Raw genomic sequence first — 17622 nt, 5'->3', positions numbered from 1 at the left:
CTGTCACAGCCAAGAGGAGACAGGACAACTAAATGTAACACGATGTCTTGGAATAGAAGGGAAAAAAAGGATAATAGGTTAAATTAAGGAAATCTGAGTAACGTATATTAATAATAAAGTATTGATATTGGTTCATTAATTGTAACACATACACCATACTGTTAGGTGTTACTATTAAGAGATTCTATGCTCTCGCTTCTGCTGCCGTGAAGCATCCAGGTTTGGTCCCTGGTCAGGGAACTAACATCCCACAAGTTTTAAAAAATAGTAATAACAATAAGAGAAACTGACTCTGGGGTACGTGGGAACTCTTTGTACTATCTACTCAATTTTTATGTAAAGCTAAAGCTGTTCTAAGGCTTCGCTGGTGGTTCAGTGGTAAAGAATCCACCTGCTAATTCAGGAGACGCAGTTTCCATCCCTGGGTCTGGAAGATCCCCTGGAGAAGGAAATGGCAACCCACTCCAGTATTCTTCTGGGGAAATTCCATGGACAGAGGAGCCTGGTGGGCTACAGTCATGGGGTCGCAAAAGAGTCAGACATGACTGAGCGACTAGACAACAACAAAGTTGTAAAAAAATAAAGCCTATTTTTTTAAAGGAGGAATTTCTTTAAAATGATCATCTCATCACTTGTGTGGACTTTGCAGGTACTTTTGCTCGTGCTCTTAAATAAGTCATGCCATGCTCTGGAGGGTCTACTGATTTTAAGCCACTTGGGGGTCTTCTGGGAGACTAGGTTAAAAGTGAAGCTATTTTACCAGTTGCTCAAAGACTCACTCACATCTTAATTTTAATTGTTCTTAGTGGAAACCAAAATCTTAGTATCATCTTTTTGAAGGTTTATCAAGTATCATAGTTGATTGATTTCTATTTTGTCTCAACCAGCCCTGTAATACTAATTTTATGCTTTATTTTGCAAATTTAAATTGACCTCTGCTGGATCCATTTACTTTTATGCCTTGGTCCAAAAGAATCCAACTTATATTTGGCAGTTCTGTACTTGGCCCCCCAAACCCAACTGTTTCCTACCAGGGCTCAGTGACAAGCCAGGAGGGCTTTCTTCAACGGTGTATACATCTCTGCAGCAGATGGCATGACCTGCCTGAGAATTCCAGAGTTCGGCCTTGTGATTCCCGCACTGGGGCTTGCCGTAAGCTCCACGCTGCCTCTTTCCCTCCACTGACTCCAGCAACAGCACGGTGTCGGCTGGATCGGGTGGTCCAAGTGGGGCACTGTTTGCTCTGCAGGCAGGACCTGCTTCAGAGCCCCGTCTTTACTTATCCTGCCTGATCAGCATGGTATCAGTATAACAGATCAGTGTAACGCCTGTGGGCTGTTCCCATGATCCAGATCTCTTCAGACTAATATTATGACGGAAAGCAGGACAGTAAACATACCCCAACATGAAACTAGATGAATATTACTGTCAGTTCCATGAGGATGAGAACTGTTTCTGATCCTCTTTTTTGGGGCTCAAGGTATGCAGGATCTTAGTTCCCCAACCTGGGATCGAATCCGCCTCCTGCAATGGCAGCACGGAGTCTTAACCACTGGACGGCCAGAGAAGTCTCTGATCCTCTTGTCTAAGGAAAATAATGCACTTGCTTAATCAATTTCAGGAAACCATATACCTAGGGCTTCCCGGTGGCTCAGTCAGTAAAGAATCCACCTGCCGATACAGGAGACCCTGGTTTGATCCCTGTATTGGGAAGATCCCCTGGAGAAGGCAATGGCAACCCGCTCCAGTATTCTTGCTGATTTGCTCTAGCAATGAAACAATTTCAAGCACAGCAATTGTGATCAGGGCTATTACTTGCTTGAGTACACAGTAATCTACAGTCATTCTCTATAATCAATTCAGTTTCTGCAAATATCAGACTGATGAATTAAACAGACATGTGATACAGACTGGGCTTCCCTGATGGCTCAGTGGGTAAAGACTCCGCTTGCAATGCAGGAGACACAGGAGACAGGTCAGGAAGATCCCTTGGAGGAGGGCATGGCAATCCACTCCAGTGGTCCTGGCTGGAGAATCCCATGGACAGAGGAGCCTGGTGGGCCATAATCTAATACACACTTGTGATAGAGACCGCCGCCTCTGCACCCTTTAGATCCTTCATAGTGGCACCAATCTCTGTCATTCTTCCCTCTCTCTTGCCCCCTTTCTGGAACACTCCTCAGTCTTCTGCTGTGAGCACCACATCACTCTGGTTTTCCTCACACCTGTCTGGCAATTTCCTGCAAAATCTTTGAGTCACCTTTCCCTATCCAGTTTTCATTCATTTTCTGCTGTTTGTAGAATAACTAGATTTTTACTTTATTTTAGCTTTAATTAAAAGTATATATTAGGGCTTCCCTGGTAGCTCAGTGGTAAGGAACACCGCCTGCCAACGCAGGAGATATGGGTTCTATCCCTGACCCTGGAAGATCCCACATGCTGCGAAACAACTAAGCCCATGTACCACAACTATTGAGCCTGTGCTCTAGAGCCCTGGAGACACAACTGCGGAAGCCCCGGAGACCCTAGGGCCCATGCTCCACAAGAGAAGCCACGGAAATGAGAAGCACATGCACCACGGTTGGAGAGTAGCCCCTACTCACCACAACTAGAGAAAAGCCCATGCAGCAATGAAGATCCAGCACAGCCAAAAATAAATAAAAATATATTTTTCAAAAAGTACATGATAGAGGACTTCCCTGGTGGTCCAGTGGTTAAGACTCCACGCTCATGATGCAGGGGACACAAGTTTGAATCTTGGTCAGGGACTAATATCCCGTGTGCCTCAGGGCAACTAAACCTATGGCGCCACAACTAGAGAGAAGCCTACGAGCAACAACTAAGACCCAATGCAGCCCAAAGTAAATACAATTTAAAAAGAAAGTACATAATAAAACACACAGTTTTCAAAACAAGCACTGGCCCCTGCTTAATGTCTGTATTTACCTTTAAAAGGTGACTTCTACGACCAGGATGGTGCAGTGATAAAGAATCTGCCTGCCAATGCAGGAGATGCAGGAGACACGGGTGGGACCCCTGGGTCAGGAAGATTCCCTGAAGGAGGAAATGGCAAGCCACTCCAGTATTCTTGCCTGGAAAATTTCATGGGCAGAGGAGCCTGGTGGGCTACAGTCTATGGGGTCGCAAACAGGTGGACCCGATTGACCATCTATAACCACGACCTTGGGTCACGTCACATTCACAGGGCCTCAAATTTAAAATTTTGAGGCAAAATCCAAATGGAGTTTAGAAGCTTGAAGAAAGAAAACATCAAATTTTACAAATTTTATCTATTTCCCAGACCACACCACTTGGTATATTTGTATAAATCTTGTAATTATCCTGTGAGAACACAATACGAAATTTGTGTATACATATTAAAAGCTCAAACGTGTTAAATGTGCGTTTTATTTTTATTTTTTGGTGGCACCCCGTGGCATACGGGATCTTAGCTCCTCGACCAGGGATCGAACCCGCGTCCGGTGCTGAGGAATTGTGGAGTCTTAACAACTGGGCCGCCAGGGAGGTCCCTAAATGGGCATTTAAAATACACAGAACACGAGTTCTGTAACTCTGCTTGGGCTTTCGTCATTTTTCAACCCTCTTCTAAGGCTCAGAAAGTATAAGCGGCCTCTCGAATCTCTCCACCTTTGTGAGGAAAAAAGTCGGCTTGTGTTCTACGTATACCCGGTAACAGCCGCTGGACACAAGGCAAAGCCAATAGCGGAGAGCAGCCTCATTTACCGCCCAGGCAGCCTCTCAGACTACCGAGACTAGTTCCGACGACGCCCAGCAACCGCTACCATAACAACGCAACCCGCTCCCTCACCACAGTACGCGGTTCCCCTCTGCATCCCAGAAGGCGCTGCGCCGCCTCTAAGCCTTCCGCCCCCTTCCATCCCAACATGCAACGGGGCTCTAAACGTCAGCGCGCGTCATCAGGATGGTTATAAAAACGCCCGAATATCCGCCTTTACTTAAACATTAAAAATGCCTGTAAGAGGCTCATAGATAGGAAAGAGGCCGAAAGATCAGTCTTAGCGATTTTTTTTTCAGACGGTTTAGTTGTAAATTTCAGGAGAAATGTTCCATCTTTCCCCAGATTCGCTCAGGCACCTCGTTGGGCAGCCCCTGAAGGCCGGCGGCGTGGGGGCCTCGGGGCCCTACTCGGGGCACGTGTGGGAGGAAGTGGCGGTGTCTGTCCGCGCGGCGCCTGTAGACCATCCAGCGTGGAGCTATGGGAGGCCTGGAGAAGAAGAAGGTGATGGGCGAGAGGCCGGGGCAGGGGGCTGGGGCTGCCCTAGGAGGTGGGGGACGGGAGCGATGGAGCCTGGGGATTCCCCGGCCTTGGACCCTCGTGGGTGCAGAAGCGGCTGGGATCAACACGACCGGAGACAGCAGCCAGAAGGGATCCAATGATGGGCCGGGACGGCAGTACTCGCTGTGAAATCTGAAAAAGAAACCTGGGGTAGAGCTGCGAAAGAGAGTTGAGGTTACCAGGCAAAGCTCCACCCCAAAACAGGCCGAGCTGGCCTTTTCATTACTGAAAGTGATGAGCCGTATATAGAGCTCACCGTTTTGTCGAGTTCATCGTCTCTGAGACTAGTGACTCCCTTTTTTCGTTGAATCAGGCCTTGTTCTAGATATTGGGGATGGAGATATAAACAACCAGATGTGGTCCCTGCCTTGCCGGAGTTCAGTTTCTTGTGGGGAAGTTGGACACTAAAGTAAACGGTCAAATGAAATGGTCACAAACAAGCCTGGCAGGGGAAGTCTAAGTGCCAAGGTCCTTAGATGGAAAGGGTTCATTGTGTGCAAGAAATCAAACGATATCAGGATGGCCCAGGAATAAGTAAACCGAGGGAGGAGTGGGGCATCCGGTGAAGTTGGGGTTGAACGGGGACCGGGTCATGCAAGGCTGTCAGGCACAGTGAGGAAACGATTTTATTCAAAGTGCAGTAAGAATCAACTAAAGGGAGAGAATGTGATTTATTTTTCAAGGAGTTGTTCTTGTTTCTGTATGGAGAATCGTCTTGGTTGTAGGAAGAGATTAGAGAGGGGATGAGGAAGATATAGTTGCCTCAATCGTTTCTTTCAGCCTGAAAGTTTCTACCACAGATTTGTTGTTGTTTGACTGCACCTGGTCTCAGTTGCAACTTGAGGAATCTTCTTTATGGAATGTGATATCTTTAGTTGCCGCATGGCAACCCACTCCAGTACTCTTGCCTGGAAAATCCCATGGACAGAGGGGCCTGGTGGGCTGCAGTCCATGGGGTCGCTAGGAGTCAGACACGACTGAGTGACTACACTTTCACTTTTCACTTTCATGCATTGGAGAAGGAAATGGCAACCCACTCCAGTGTTCTTGCCTGGAGAATCCCAGGGACGGGGGAGCCTGGTGGGCTGCCGTCCACCAGGGGCCGCACAGAGTCGGACGCGACTAAATTGACTTAGCATCAGCAGCAGTGAACTCTTAGTTGCATGTGGGATCTAGTCCCCTGACCAGGGATCGAACCTGGGCCCCCTGCATTGGGAGCATGGAGCCTTAACCATGGGACCACCCAGGCAGGTCCTGACTGCCAATTTGTTTTTAACCCAGCAGGCCTTGAGCACCTAGAAAGTGCTTGCAACTGGAGCTATAAAGATACAAGATAGCAAACCTGAGCTTGAGACACAGATGGAGACATGTCAGTGGATCATGACAATTTTTAAGGCTGTGACATTTAAAATTTGACATTTGAGCCAGATAACTGTTGTGGGGAGGCTTACGCTGTGTGTTTGTAGGATGTTTAGCAGTGTTCCTGACCTCTTACCCACTAGGTGCCAGTAGCACCTAACAGCCCCAAGTGCAGAATCCATCCCCCTGTACACCCGGGGAGAAAAGTCACCCCAGTTATCTTTTATTATCTCCTTAAGATTTGAAGGACAAGAATGGTGACAGTATGGCATAGGGCAGTGGAAAACAGTTTTAACAAAAGCAGAAAGTCATCTTTGTGTCCCCAGGATTTGGCATGGGCCTGATCCCCAGTAGACAGGTAATAAATGTCTAAGGTTGTGAATGAAGGCAGGGCATGTTTTGTGACTTTGGGGTTAGTCATAACATACCCGTTAGGAGGCTCCGGGCTTATCCCTTTAGAGCTGGACCTGGCCATGGAGGTCTATCCTGTTATAATCCCGCAGAAGACCTCGTTGGGAAAGGATGTGCTTGGTTACATTAGGGAGCTGGTACAGTGTGCTGCTGGTCTGTTGGGCTACAGAGCTTTGCGTGAGGCCGCATCTAGTGCTGCACACACCCAGGTGACTGCACAAGACCATATGGTCCAGAGGGCAGGTAGAGACCAGGCCTTTTGTATTACCCTCCTAGCGTCTAGCTAAATAAACACTTGGAACATAGCATAGGTCTTATGATTGTCTGCTGAATGAATGAATGACTGGGGAAGGAAGGAGGCCGTGTGGCCTAGATTGTGCATTTTCAACCAGACAGTGTCATCTTCAAGGGAACAGGAATTGGTTGGGGAACATGTTAGATATTACAATGATGTGTGCCCCTCTGAAGGACCACATTACTTAAAGAGATCTGTAGTATATCTATGGTGTTAACATTTTGGGAGGCTGTGAGAGAGGGTGATGAAAGGGGAGAAGAGGTCTAACAAGGCCTCCAGTGGTGGAAAGGGTGGTTAGAACGAAAAAGAAGTTGAGAACCCTGGCTTAGTGGACTAGGCACTCAGGCTCTGGACTGGGACCTAGGTCTGAATGCAGCCCCAGCTCTTAGAAAGCTGTGGACCCAGGTTCGTTATTTTTCTGAGCCTGTTTTCCCCCCGTGTGAAATGAGAATTTTAACGGCACCCACCTCACAGTGTTGTGGGGATTAAATGAAGTAGCGTGCAAGTCAGCAATCATCATGGTCGATATTAGAGCTACTGCCAAGGGCTTGGCGTGGCACCTGCTCCACAGCAACCTCGCGGTGCCCGCATCACACAGATATGTGTGCCCTCCGTGCTGACAGCTGTAAGGGCCGTGCGGGCACGCTCCCTCCCCGCGGCCTCTTGGCCACGAATCCAGAGCAGTCGTCGCCTTTTGCATGAGGAATGTCCAGAAGTGGCTGTCCGTCACTGCAGCCATTGCTAATGGAGAATTGATTTTCCTCCCCAAGTATGAACGAGGTTCTGCCACCAACTACATCACCCGAAATAAAGCCCGGAAGAAGCTGCAGCTGAGCCTGGCCGACTTCAGGTGAGCAGTATGACCATTTTGCCTTCTTATCATTCGGGTGTTCACTGGAGTAGCGCTTTGAATTTCTCTCGAGGGCTTTTCTTTTGCATTCATAATTTGAGTGACTGTGGTGTAAGAAGCCTAGCTTTCAATCTGTCTCAGGCCTCAACACCCCTTTCTTCCTCAGCTTAATCATTCTAGCTTTTGATCTAAAGTGAGAGACGTGGGACTCTTCCTTCTAAACACTGAAACACTTAGAGGCCATTGTAGGGTTATTTATTGACCTAATATCAATGCTGTGTCCCAGGGAGTAGGGAGGTCTGGGGAGAGGGAGAGAGACTGGGCAGTAGCCAGTTGGGTGGAGCAGCCAGAATGCACAGCGTTTATTGATTAAGTTAATCATCTTAGACCAGTGTGATGCCCTAAAATTGATTGTAATAGCATCATCAAAGATTACTAATCACAGATCACCATAGCAAATATAATAATGAGGAAAAGTTTGAAATATTATGAGAATTAGCAGAATGTTTCAGAGGCACGAAGTGAGCAGATGTTGGCTCTGATAGACTTGCTGAATGCAGGGTTGCTCAAACTTCCAATTTTTTTTTTTTTTTAAAAGGCTGTATATGTGAAGTGCAGTAAATGCAGCACAATAAAACAAGGTGTGCCTGTGTGTGGCTGAAACACTGATTTCTCAGCAAGGCCTTTCTTGGCTCCCCTTGTAAAAGAGGTACCTGCATTGGCCCCTGTCCGTATTCCTGCTGGTCTCCTTTCTGGTGCCTCAGACATTTTGCATGTGTTTGTCAGGAACTTGTGACGGTCAGGCTCCTACCTGAGGATGTGAGCTTTCCCAAGGGCAGGGCTCCTGTGTTCTTGTTCACTGTGGTTTTCCAGGCCCAGCATGGCCAGTGCTCAGCATGTTTGCTGATAGAAGGAATGGCATTTGTCTTCCAGGCGTCTGTGCATCCTGAAGGGCATTTATCCCCATGAACCCAAACACAAGAAGAAGGTTAACAAGGGCTCCACGGCAGCCCGAACCTTTTACCTCATCAAAGATATCAAGTTCCTCCTCCACGAACCCATCGTCAACAAGTTCCGAGAGTACAAGGTGAGGCTGGGCTCCGGGGCCTGCAGGGGGCCCTTCCCAGTTCTATGGAGACCTGCTAACACTGATCTTGGGCAGGTTGTTTGATCTCTGTGAGCAAGTCTCTACAAAGGATGAGGTAATTCTACCTCCAAATTGTGTCGGGGGAATTGACTGAGCTCTTTCTGTGTGGAAATCATTTACACAGAATCTGGCCAATGATTAACACTTTACTTGTCATACCTTTCCCCTAGTTCTTTTGGGAAAAAGTAAATTAATTGCCTGTGAGGCAAAGATTGTAGTCTTTCGGGGTCTCTCTGGTGTATTTTCTGCTCAAAGAACCCCATCTGATTCAGGTTCTTTCTGAAATTGCTCCCAGGAGATCAGGCTTTTCATTCCACAAATAGAAACCATTAAATGCTTAAATACCATAGAGAAAGTAGAGATCTAATTATACCAAACACAAATAATTGAAAGTAGACTGCTGGTACTGTAGCCTTTGCTGAGCGACAGGGCCAGGCTGAGGGGTGCAGCTGCTGGTGGCCCTCTCCGCAGAGCCCACCAAGGTGCAGCTGGGGTTTGTGGCCTGAGTTCACGACAGTGGGCCCCTCGTGGGACTGGTCACTGCTCACGACCACAGTGGAGGGGGCCTCCGAGCATCTGGGGAGCACAGAGGACAGGCCTGCCCTGAAGTGCTCAGAGGGCGCCAGCTGGTCAGTGAAGAGGACTTCCCGGGGCCACCATTGGCCTCAAGTGTGTTTCCTCCTGTGGCCCAGCCCCACACGTGGGCACATGGCTTGTTTTCACAGACACACGGGCTGGTGTTTCTGGCCTGATCTCCTGGCCCTGACCTGCCTCACTTTTTGGTTGGAAAATAGGGCTGAAAATGTCAGACTTTCATGTAAACATGTGGAGTCGCACATCTGAGTGCTTATCCCTGTTCACCCATCAACAGTGTGGCAGGCTGGGTTGGGTTTGCTGCTCCGTGGAGGTGGCCGAGGGGGCAGATGGTGCCGGCAGACAGCCGTGGTTGGCTTCTGGTGGCCTTGGGAGTCCCCCCAAAGCCAAGCATCCCTCCCCCACAGAAGGGCTGTCTAGGAGCCTCTGGCCCGCATCAGCGGTCTCCTCCTCCCCCAGGTGTTCGTCCGGAAGCTGCGGAAGGCCTATGGGAAGAGTGAGTGGAACACGGTGGAGCGTCTGAAGGACAACAAGCCCAACTACAAGCTCGACCACATCGTCAAGGAGCGGTGAGCGGAGCTGTGGCCTGGCGCTGGGGGCACAGAGGGGAACGCAGCCGAGACCCCACCCCCAGAGCCAGGAAACAGCTCCATGTTGTTCTAATGGTTGCAAGTCCACACGAGTGCCATGGGGATGCTCTCTGTGAAGGGAGCCGGATGACGCGTGAGTTACAGGCTGGTCAGAGCAGGTGTCTGCAGGCAGGCCTGAGACAGCCAGGGGAAGTGTAGTTCAGGAGGAGCAAACAGCAAGTGCATCTTGGTGAGAGAGCCAGGGTCCTGGGGCGCACGTGTGCACGGTCAGCCCTGGGAGTGTGGCTCGACGCCTCTGATGTCAGCCGTTTCTTGCCCATCCTTCTCCACGGTCCCCCTCCGTCACTGACTAAATTGGGGGGACGCTTGGTAGTGTCTGGAGACACTTCCGGTTCTCATGACTAGGATGGCAGGGGGGTCTCCTAGTATTTAGGGGCCACAGATGCTGCCCAGCCCCCTGTGGCACACAGGGCAGCCCTCACCACCCAGAACAACCTGGCCCAAAGTGGCAGCTGTGGTGAGATTCAGAAACCCAGGGCTCCCTGAACGTCTGTCTTTCTCTTGGGGGCTGTTGGCCCGGGAGCACTCAGCTCCGGGCCGGATGGACTTGGTCTTGTTAGTCAGGCCAGCCCTGGGCCAGCCAGCTGAGCAGCAGCCCCAGCCTGGGAGCTCGACGGCAGGCGTTCTCACCCCAGCCCTGCGGCCGCAAGCTGGGCGGCCCAAGAACAGCTCCTGCTCCGAGCGGGTCCTCCGCTAACAGAGAGCTGGCGAGTGTGACACGGCTGTCCTGTGGAAGGAATGCAAACAAAAAGGTGCACAAGAAAAAGCAGGTGTCTGGATTCACAGGCGCACCAGGTGGCAGTGTGATGGCGCTCCCGTCTGCGGCACCCCTCCTCAGCCGTGGCTCAAGAATGAGCGGCGGGTGGTGTTTCTAGGAAGGGCTCGGTGGTGGGGGTGGTCTGTGAGGTGGAGATTGAGGGGACTTGGAAACGTCCAGGGGCTGACCGAGGCGCGGGCCTCTGAACCCGGAAGCCGAGCGCCTCTCCTGTTGTCTCGCGAGAGGCCCCCGCAGGCCTTTCCTCTGTCTCGGGCTGTGTCTGAAGGCCCGGCGCCCCTCCTGACCCTCGGAGCTAAGCGGGCTTGTCCTGGTTCCGCGGTTCCTCCCAAGGCCACAGGGAAGCCGGTGCTGCCAGCCCCGGGGCGTGGCCCGGCTCCCCGTCCAGGAGATGGTGGTGGCCTGGCCGGGCCTGGCGTGGGGAATGGGGCCTCTGGGGTGGCTGACAGGTGGGGGCAGCGGGGTCGGAGGACCCCCGGGAGCCCAGGCGGAGCGGCCTCGTGAGCGCCGCCCCCCGGCCGCGCAGGTACCCCACGTTCGTCGATGCCCTGCGGGACCTGGACGATGCCCTGTCCATGTGCTTCCTCTTCTCCACCTTCCCGCGGACCGGCAAGTGCCACGTGCACACCATCCAGCTGTGCCGCCGGCTGGCCGTGGAGTTCATGCACTACGTCATCGCTGCCCGCGCCCTGCGCAAGGTGAGCCGGGCCGCCGGCGGGGCCCCCCCCCCCCCCCCCCCCCCGCCGCCCGGGGGCCTCACGCCGTCCCGCTCCTCCGCAGGTCTTCCTGTCCATCAAAGGCATCTACTACCAGGCCGAGGTGCTGGGCCAGCCGATCGTGTGGATCACGCCCTACACCTTCTCCCACGACGTGAGTGTTCCCCCGGGGAGGGTTTGTGCGGGCCGTGGCTCCCTCTCCAGTTCCTAGAGGGAGTGGACGGGAAGGGGATCGTCCTGTCCTGCAGAGCCAGCTGGGGTCTTGAGTGCCGGCCGGATGGGGTGGTGAGGGTAGGGGGAGTGTGTGGTAAAAAGAGTCTGAGCCAGCCTGACTGCCGTACCTGCTCGCTGGTTGGCCTCAGCACGTTCCTCCACCTCTCTGTGCCACGTTTAATAAGGGGCCTGCACTTCTAAGCCTTTGTCATGAGGATTTGAGGGAGAATAGCTCTCACAGCGCCTGGTCCTCAGGGATCGCAGAAAGAAGAGTGAGCAGCGGCCAGGCCGAGTGCGCCTGTGTGCACGGCCTTACGCAGAGCCCAGCCTGCCTCCGACCCTTGGAGTCCTCACTCTGCTTTCTCTGTCTTTTAGACTGGGGGGCAGAGGGGGGCGGTTTGGGGCAGGATCCATGAGGGGAAATGCTGACTTGGTCTCCAGATGGGGGTTGTCAGCCCTATAGGGTCACAACTGATTTCTCGTGCGGTGGGCCCATGTGGGGCCTGCTTCCTGCTTCATCAGAGACCTGGCTAGATGGCGGGTTTGCTGGCCGGGGAGTGGGTGCTCCAGCCTGAGCTCATAGTCGGGGTCCGCTGGGCCCCTCCCTGCTCCTTACTCTGGGCTGGGCTGGGGGGCTGCTGGCCAGAAGCCCTCTGAGGCCCGGCAGTGGGGATCAGCGGCAGCCTCCATGGGTAAGAGGTGCTTGGCCCCCAGCAGCCCCTGTGTCTGCTCTGGGGGCCGGCGTGTGCAAGTCTGTGCTCTTCCCTGTTTATGCCCTGCCCCATCCCTCCTCTCCACCGTCCTTCCTGCCCACCCGCCCTCCTTCCTCAGCCCTCTCCTTCCTGCTCTCTGATGTCCCACCCCCGCGCTGCTCAGACTGGCCTTTGTCTGTCCCGCGGGGGTGAATAGGGCCCTATGGTGGCTGGCCTCCACACAGCTGGCGCTGGGGGCACGGGGGAGGGCACAGGCCTCCCCTTCTTCCTTCCTCTCTGGCGAGCTCACTGACACTGCCTCCGCCCAGCAGGAGGATGGGGGCCCCGGGCTGGGTCAGAGCTGGGGCCCTCATGGTCCCCCCACCCCCGCACACAGCCAGTGCTGGGCTCCCAGCAGCAGAACCCAGGCAGGTAGTGAGGTTCAGGGGGCTTTCGGGCCGTGGGAGAGTCGCTGCTCACATGCCCCCAGGCCTCTGGAAGGACCGAGGTATCATTGTGGGGGCAGGTGGGACTGTGCTCTGTGTTTTTGCCCAGGCAGGTAGCATTTCTCAAGAGCACCCTGAGGCTGGGCCAGGTGGCCGCGGCCTATCCTGGGTCCTTGGGCTGTGCCTTTGGTTTGGGCCTGAGGCAGGGTCATTAGATTCTGAGTATTGGTCCCAAGGGTCCCACCAGGGCTTGTGGGTGCAGTGTGCCATCCGCCCACTGCCCCAACTGCCCCCACCCAGGCAGGTGGGCTGTTTCAGGGCCGCCTTGCCCAACTGGCCCCCAGGTGCTCACGGGCTAGCCCCAGAGAAGACAGTAAATGAAAACTGTGAGCTGGGCAGTGGAGCAGGCGTGAGCGACCTCTGCAGGGATGAAGTCTGACCTGCAGAGTGAGGGGGCAGTGGGCATCAGCCAGTCCTGAGCACCTCAAGACAAAGGCTTCCCTTTCTCACCACTAGCGGGGATCTGGCTCTGGCCTCCAGGACAACCCTTGGGACCCTTGTCCAGAGCCTGACTGGTACCCAGGATGCTCCTGGGTGGGGCCCCCTGGACTCTTCCCAAGGGGCCGAGGTCTGAAGGCAGGGCGGCCCCGAGGGCCCTCCTGGTCCTCAGGCAGCCAGAGCCGCCATCCCGGGTGGTTGTCCGTGTGCTCCTTGCACTGACACTGCCTGCACACCTGCGGTGTCCGCAGCACCCGACAGACGTGGACTACAGGGTCATGGCCACGTTCACCGAGTTCTACACCACCCTGCTGGGCTTCGTCAACTTCCGCCTCTACCAGTCTCTCAACCTGCACTACCCGCCCAAGGTAGGCCCAGCCTCTCTGCCCGCAGGGAGGTGGGGGCTGGTGGGGGCTGGGGCTTCCCCTTCCTCTGATCGTACCCCCACCCCGTTTCCAAGCTCGAGAGTCAGGTCCACACAGAAGCGAAGACCAGCGAGGATGCCTACGCGCTGAACTCGGAGAGCTCTCTGGAGGTGAGAGGGGCTTCTAGCGCCGGCCCTGCGTCCCCCAGAACCCAAGCCCACTGACGGCTGTCCCAGAGTGGTCAGTGCTCTCCCTCCCCACTCTGCCCTCACCCCTGCCCGCGAGCAGCGTCTCTACAGCCCCGCTTCTTTCCACAGAAACTGGCCGCCCTCAGTGCCAGTCTGGCCCGCGTGGTGGTGCCCACGGAGGAGGAGGAAGCTGAGGCGGACGAGTTTCCTGCTGATGGGGTGAGCGCTGTGCGGCCTTCTGGAGGCGGGCTGGGGGCCCTGAGGGGTTTAGGAGGAAGCTGGGGAGGGGCTTGTCTCCAGCTTCTGCCTCCCATGGGGCTGCGGGCAGGCCCAACAGCGTGAGCAGCCCCTCCTCTCGGCAGGAGATGGCGGCGCAGGAGGAGGACCGCAGGAAGGAGCTGGAGGCGCAGGAGAAGCACAAGAAGCTCTTCGAGGGCCTGAGGTTCTTCCTGAACCGCGAGGTGCCCCGCGAGGCCCTGGCCTTCGTCATCAGGTGGGGGCCTGCCCATGCCGGCCGGGTCCCGCTCTGGACTGGGGACCCTGGGGGAGTGAACAGGTGTGTCCTGGGAGGGTGAGCTTGTGCCTGAGGACCCTTGTGGGCTCCCCCTGTGCCTGTAGGAGTTTTGGGGGGATCGTGTCCTGGGACAAATCTCTGTGCATCGGGGCCACCTATGACGTCACAGACCCCAGCATCACCCACCAGATTGTCGACCGGCCTGGGCAGCAGACCCCGGTCATTGGCAGGTAGGCCCCCGAGGCCCTCTTCCTCCGTGTGTTTGGGTTTCTGGGGGCAGAGGTCTGCGTCCAGGGCCCTGCAGATGCAGCCGGGTCCTCGGGGGCCCCGTGACTCTTCTCCACTCTTGCCCTGTGCCAGGTACTATGTGCAGCCCCAGTGGGTGTTTGACTCAGTGAATGCCCAGCTCCTCCTCCCCGTGGCAGACTACTTCCCTGGGGTGCAGCTGCCCCCACACCTCTCACCCTTCGTGACAGAGAAGGAAGGAGATTATGTGCCCCCGGAGAAACTAAAGCTACTGGCCCTGCAGCGGGGCGAGCATGCAGGTGCGTGGAGGAGGCTGGACCGGGCGGGCTGGGCAGGCTCCTCCAGGCTGGCCTCGGCTCCCGGGGCTCAGCTGGCTATTTCCCTGGTTGGCTACGGAGGTGGCACCTTCCAGAGAACTGGGCAGTCAGTGGGGACACAAAACCTTGTAACCCCTCCTTGGAGTAACATGGCTTAGGAGAAGGAGGTGTTGTGTCCTGGAGTCTCGTGTCACTTGATGTCCAGGGCAACTGAGCAGAATGGTCTGGAAGTTTCTGTGGGAGGCAGCAGAGCTGAGGGGTGGGGGGCCTGGAGCTTGCTCTGAAGGCAGCTGGGCCCGGGGGGAGGTGCCAGGGGGCCGTGGCTGAGTCAGCCCTGATCTGCCCCTGGAAGGTCTGTATGGGTGCAGGTTCTCACACCGCGAGGGGAAGAGCAGACCCCCAGGGTACAGAATTCTTGGTTCTTTGTAGGAAACTTGAATGAATCTGAGGAGGAGGATGAGGAGGAAGATGACGGTGATGGTGAGGAAGAGGGAGAAAAAGAAGAGGAGGAGGAGGACATGGAGGCTGATTCGGAGAAGGAGGAAGAGGCCCGGCTAACCGCCCTGGAGGAGCGGAGGCTAGAGGGGAAGACAGAGGCCCGGCTAACCGCCCCGGAGGAGCGGAAGCTGGAGGGGAAGACGGAGGCCCGGCTAACCGCCCCGGAGGAGCAGAGGCTGGAGGGGAAGGTACCGGGGTGTGGACCAGGGTCTCAGCCCAGGAAGCGGCCCCACGCCCACCCCCAGCCGTCTTGGTGCCAGGAGGGCGGGAGCCAGAGGGGGCTGGAGGTGGAGTGTGGGGTCAGCCTGTCCCCAGCAGCGTCTTCCTGTGTCCCCAGAAGCCCAGGGTGATGGCAGGCACAGTGAAGCTGGAGGACAAGCAGCGGCTGGCCCAGGAGGAGGAGAGCGAGGCTAAGCGCCTGGCCATCATGATGATGAAGAAGCGGGAGAAGTACCTCTACAACAAGATCATGTTCGGCAAGAAGCGCAAAATCCGCGAGGTGAGTCTCCCCGCCCCACCCCGCCAACCTGAGGCTCCAGATGGGGCCTCACAGATGAGCTTCCAGGCCTGTGGGCTCTCCTGGGCGGACTCTGGGCCAAAAAAAAAATTTTTAAGAGAGTACTGTGTACACCAGAACTTGAATGGGTGGGAAGGTGGCTCACACCTCATGGCCTTTACAGTGATCTGTAGTAACAGACCCCCAGTTTTCTTTTGTGCATGTACTAACACACGGGTGTTATTTGGGGGGCATCATGCCATACAGCCTGGAGGAGGGCATGGCAACCCACTCCAGTAATCTTGCCTGGAGAATCCCATGGACAGAGGAGCCTAGTGGGCTACAGCCCATGGGGTCACTAAGAGTTGGACACGACTGAAGCGACTCAGCACGCACACATGTGCTATACATACAGCACTTCGCTTTACTGTGCTTCACAGATGCAGTGTTTGTTAAAAACGGAAGGTTTGTGGCAGCTCTATGTGGAGCAAGTCTGTTTAGTACCATTTTCCCAGTATTTTCTCGTTTCATGTTTCTCTGTCACCAGTGACATTGGTAATTCTCACAATATTTCACACTTTTTCATTATTATTATTTGTTGTAGTATGTGTGATCAATGTTCTTTGATGTTACCATCACTAAAGGACTACAGTTCATTGAAGGCTCAGATGGTGGGGAGTATTTTTTCAGCAGTGAAGTCTTTTTTAATGAATGATGCTACTACACACTACTTAATAGACAACAGCAGAGCATAAACAGAACTTTTATGTGCCCTGGGAAACCAAAACGTTCCTGAGACTCTCTTTATTTTAATGCTTGCTTTTTTGGGGTGGCGGCTGGATTCAAACCCAGAGTATCTCCAGGGTCTGGTCTGCTTGAAGATCATTCTGCTGTGTTTCTCATTTAGTGTGAACTGTCCATGGCATCATACAGTGCCTGCTGACAGGATTAGACTGTCTCCCTTTTCTGGTCATTCTCAGAAAACATTCTTGAGCACCTTTCCGTCTTACTTCCAAGTGTCTGTCTGCAGGATAAATTCTTAGGCATGTAATTGCCAGGAGGAAAGATCTGCCTGTTTTGGAAATAGATCATGTCAAATGGCCCAGGCAAAAGACTGCTCCAGGCCAACCCCTCCAGCAGCTTCTGGTGAAGGTTTGAAAGGCCCTTGCATCCCCATGCGAAGCGGGTCAATGGGGCAGTGGCCTTCAGCCCTGGGAGCCTGCGGTCCACCTGGCTTGCTGGTGGCCCGTGAAGTAACAGAGTCATAAAGGGAGAGTGAAGACCCGGTTCCTCACCTGAGGCTCTTTGGATCAATTTGCTTTTTCCCCGTGACAATTTGCCCGTTAGCTTTTCTGGAAGCTCTGCTTTTAAGGGGTGGCCTTGATTAGGAGAAAAGGGAGTCCCCTTCCCACCCTCCTCCCCCCCATCACAGCTTAATCCTCCCCTTCCTCCTTGCAGGCCAACAAACTGGCGGAGAAGCGGAAAGCTCACGACGAGGCTGTGAGATCAGAGAAGAAGGCCAAGAAGGTGCGGGCGCTGTGAGCGGCAGCGGCTTCTCATCAGGCGAGGCCAGCTCGCGGCAGCAGGACTGGGCACAGGCACCGGAGGGCCTGGGCGTGGTGACGGACCTGGACCACATGTTGTCAGCCCCCTCCCCCCTCTGCCGGCCCTGGCCTCCGCTCACACTCTCTGGCGGGGCCCACGGGCAGCCCCGGCCTCCCTTGGATAGCGCTCCCAGCAGGTCTGTGCAGAGGAGAGGCTTCTCTGGCCAGACGTCAGGCTCCCAGGAGCCAAGGGCCACGGGATGGGGGTGGGGGAGCCCGACCTGCCTCTCCCTGACCGCTCCCATTCACCCTGGCTTTCCGCACCCCCTCCCCCACACTCGGTTGGCCCCATGTGTGATGGGCAGAGGGTGGGGAAGCATTTGTTAATAAACAGCTGGAGTTGTGCAGCCAATTGAGTCCTGTGTTCACGAGCTTTCCTGGGGTTGGAGAAGGGCCACCCTGTACCCTGTGCTCCAGCCCTCGGTTCTCA

At 54.5% G+C, this 17622-nt stretch overlaps 1 protein-coding gene across 3 annotated transcripts; it reads left to right on the top strand.

Moving 5' to 3' along the window:
• Positions 1-4118: 4118 nt before the first annotated feature.
• On the top strand, positions 4119-17548 carry PES1 (pescadillo ribosomal biogenesis factor 1). Of its 3 annotated transcripts, none has more exons than XM_070769863.1 (15): positions 4119-4261; positions 7154-7233; positions 8167-8320; positions 9434-9543; positions 10926-11097; positions 11180-11269; positions 13216-13332; positions 13425-13499; positions 13647-13736; positions 13880-14010; positions 14136-14261; positions 14392-14576; positions 15024-15280; positions 15433-15591; positions 17047-17548. In XM_070769863.1, the coding sequence occupies exons 1-15, from the start codon at positions 4238-4240 to the stop codon at positions 17128-17130; spliced, it is 1854 nt and encodes a 617-aa protein (XP_070625964.1). In that variant the 5' UTR covers positions 4119-4237; the 3' UTR covers positions 17131-17548. The 3 variants fall into 3 exon arrangements, with proteins under 3 accessions (XP_070625964.1, XP_070625963.1, XP_070625965.1); XM_070769862.1 differs by having other exon boundaries at positions 4120-4261; positions 15430-15591; XM_070769864.1 differs by lacking the exon at positions 4119-4261 and adding an exon at positions 7832-7942 and having other exon boundaries at positions 15430-15591.
• Positions 17549-17622: the final 74 nt, after the last annotated feature.

Source organism: Bos indicus, chromosome 17 (assembly GCF_029378745.1).
Source record: "Bos indicus isolate NIAB-ARS_2022 breed Sahiwal x Tharparkar chromosome 17, NIAB-ARS_B.indTharparkar_mat_pri_1.0, whole genome shotgun sequence".
NCBI classification, from domain to species: Eukaryota; Metazoa; Chordata; class Mammalia; order Artiodactyla; family Bovidae; genus Bos; species Bos indicus.
This window is presented reverse-complemented; position numbering and strand designations above follow the sequence as displayed.

What these genes read in the sequence shown, in the direction of transcription:
- PES1 (XM_070769862.1), top strand. Translation starts at nt 4,238, where the DNA reads ATGGGAGGCCTGGAGAAGAAGAAG. An exon ending in GACCACATCGTCAAGGAGCG is followed by an intron (nt 9,544 to 10,925) that starts GTGAGCGGAGCT and finishes CCGGCCGCGCAG; the next exon opens with GTACCCCACGTTCGTCGATG. An exon ending in CTGCCCGCGCCCTGCGCAAG is followed by an intron (nt 11,098 to 11,179) that starts GTGAGCCGGGCC and finishes GCTCCTCCGCAG; the next exon opens with GTCTTCCTGTCCATCAAAGG.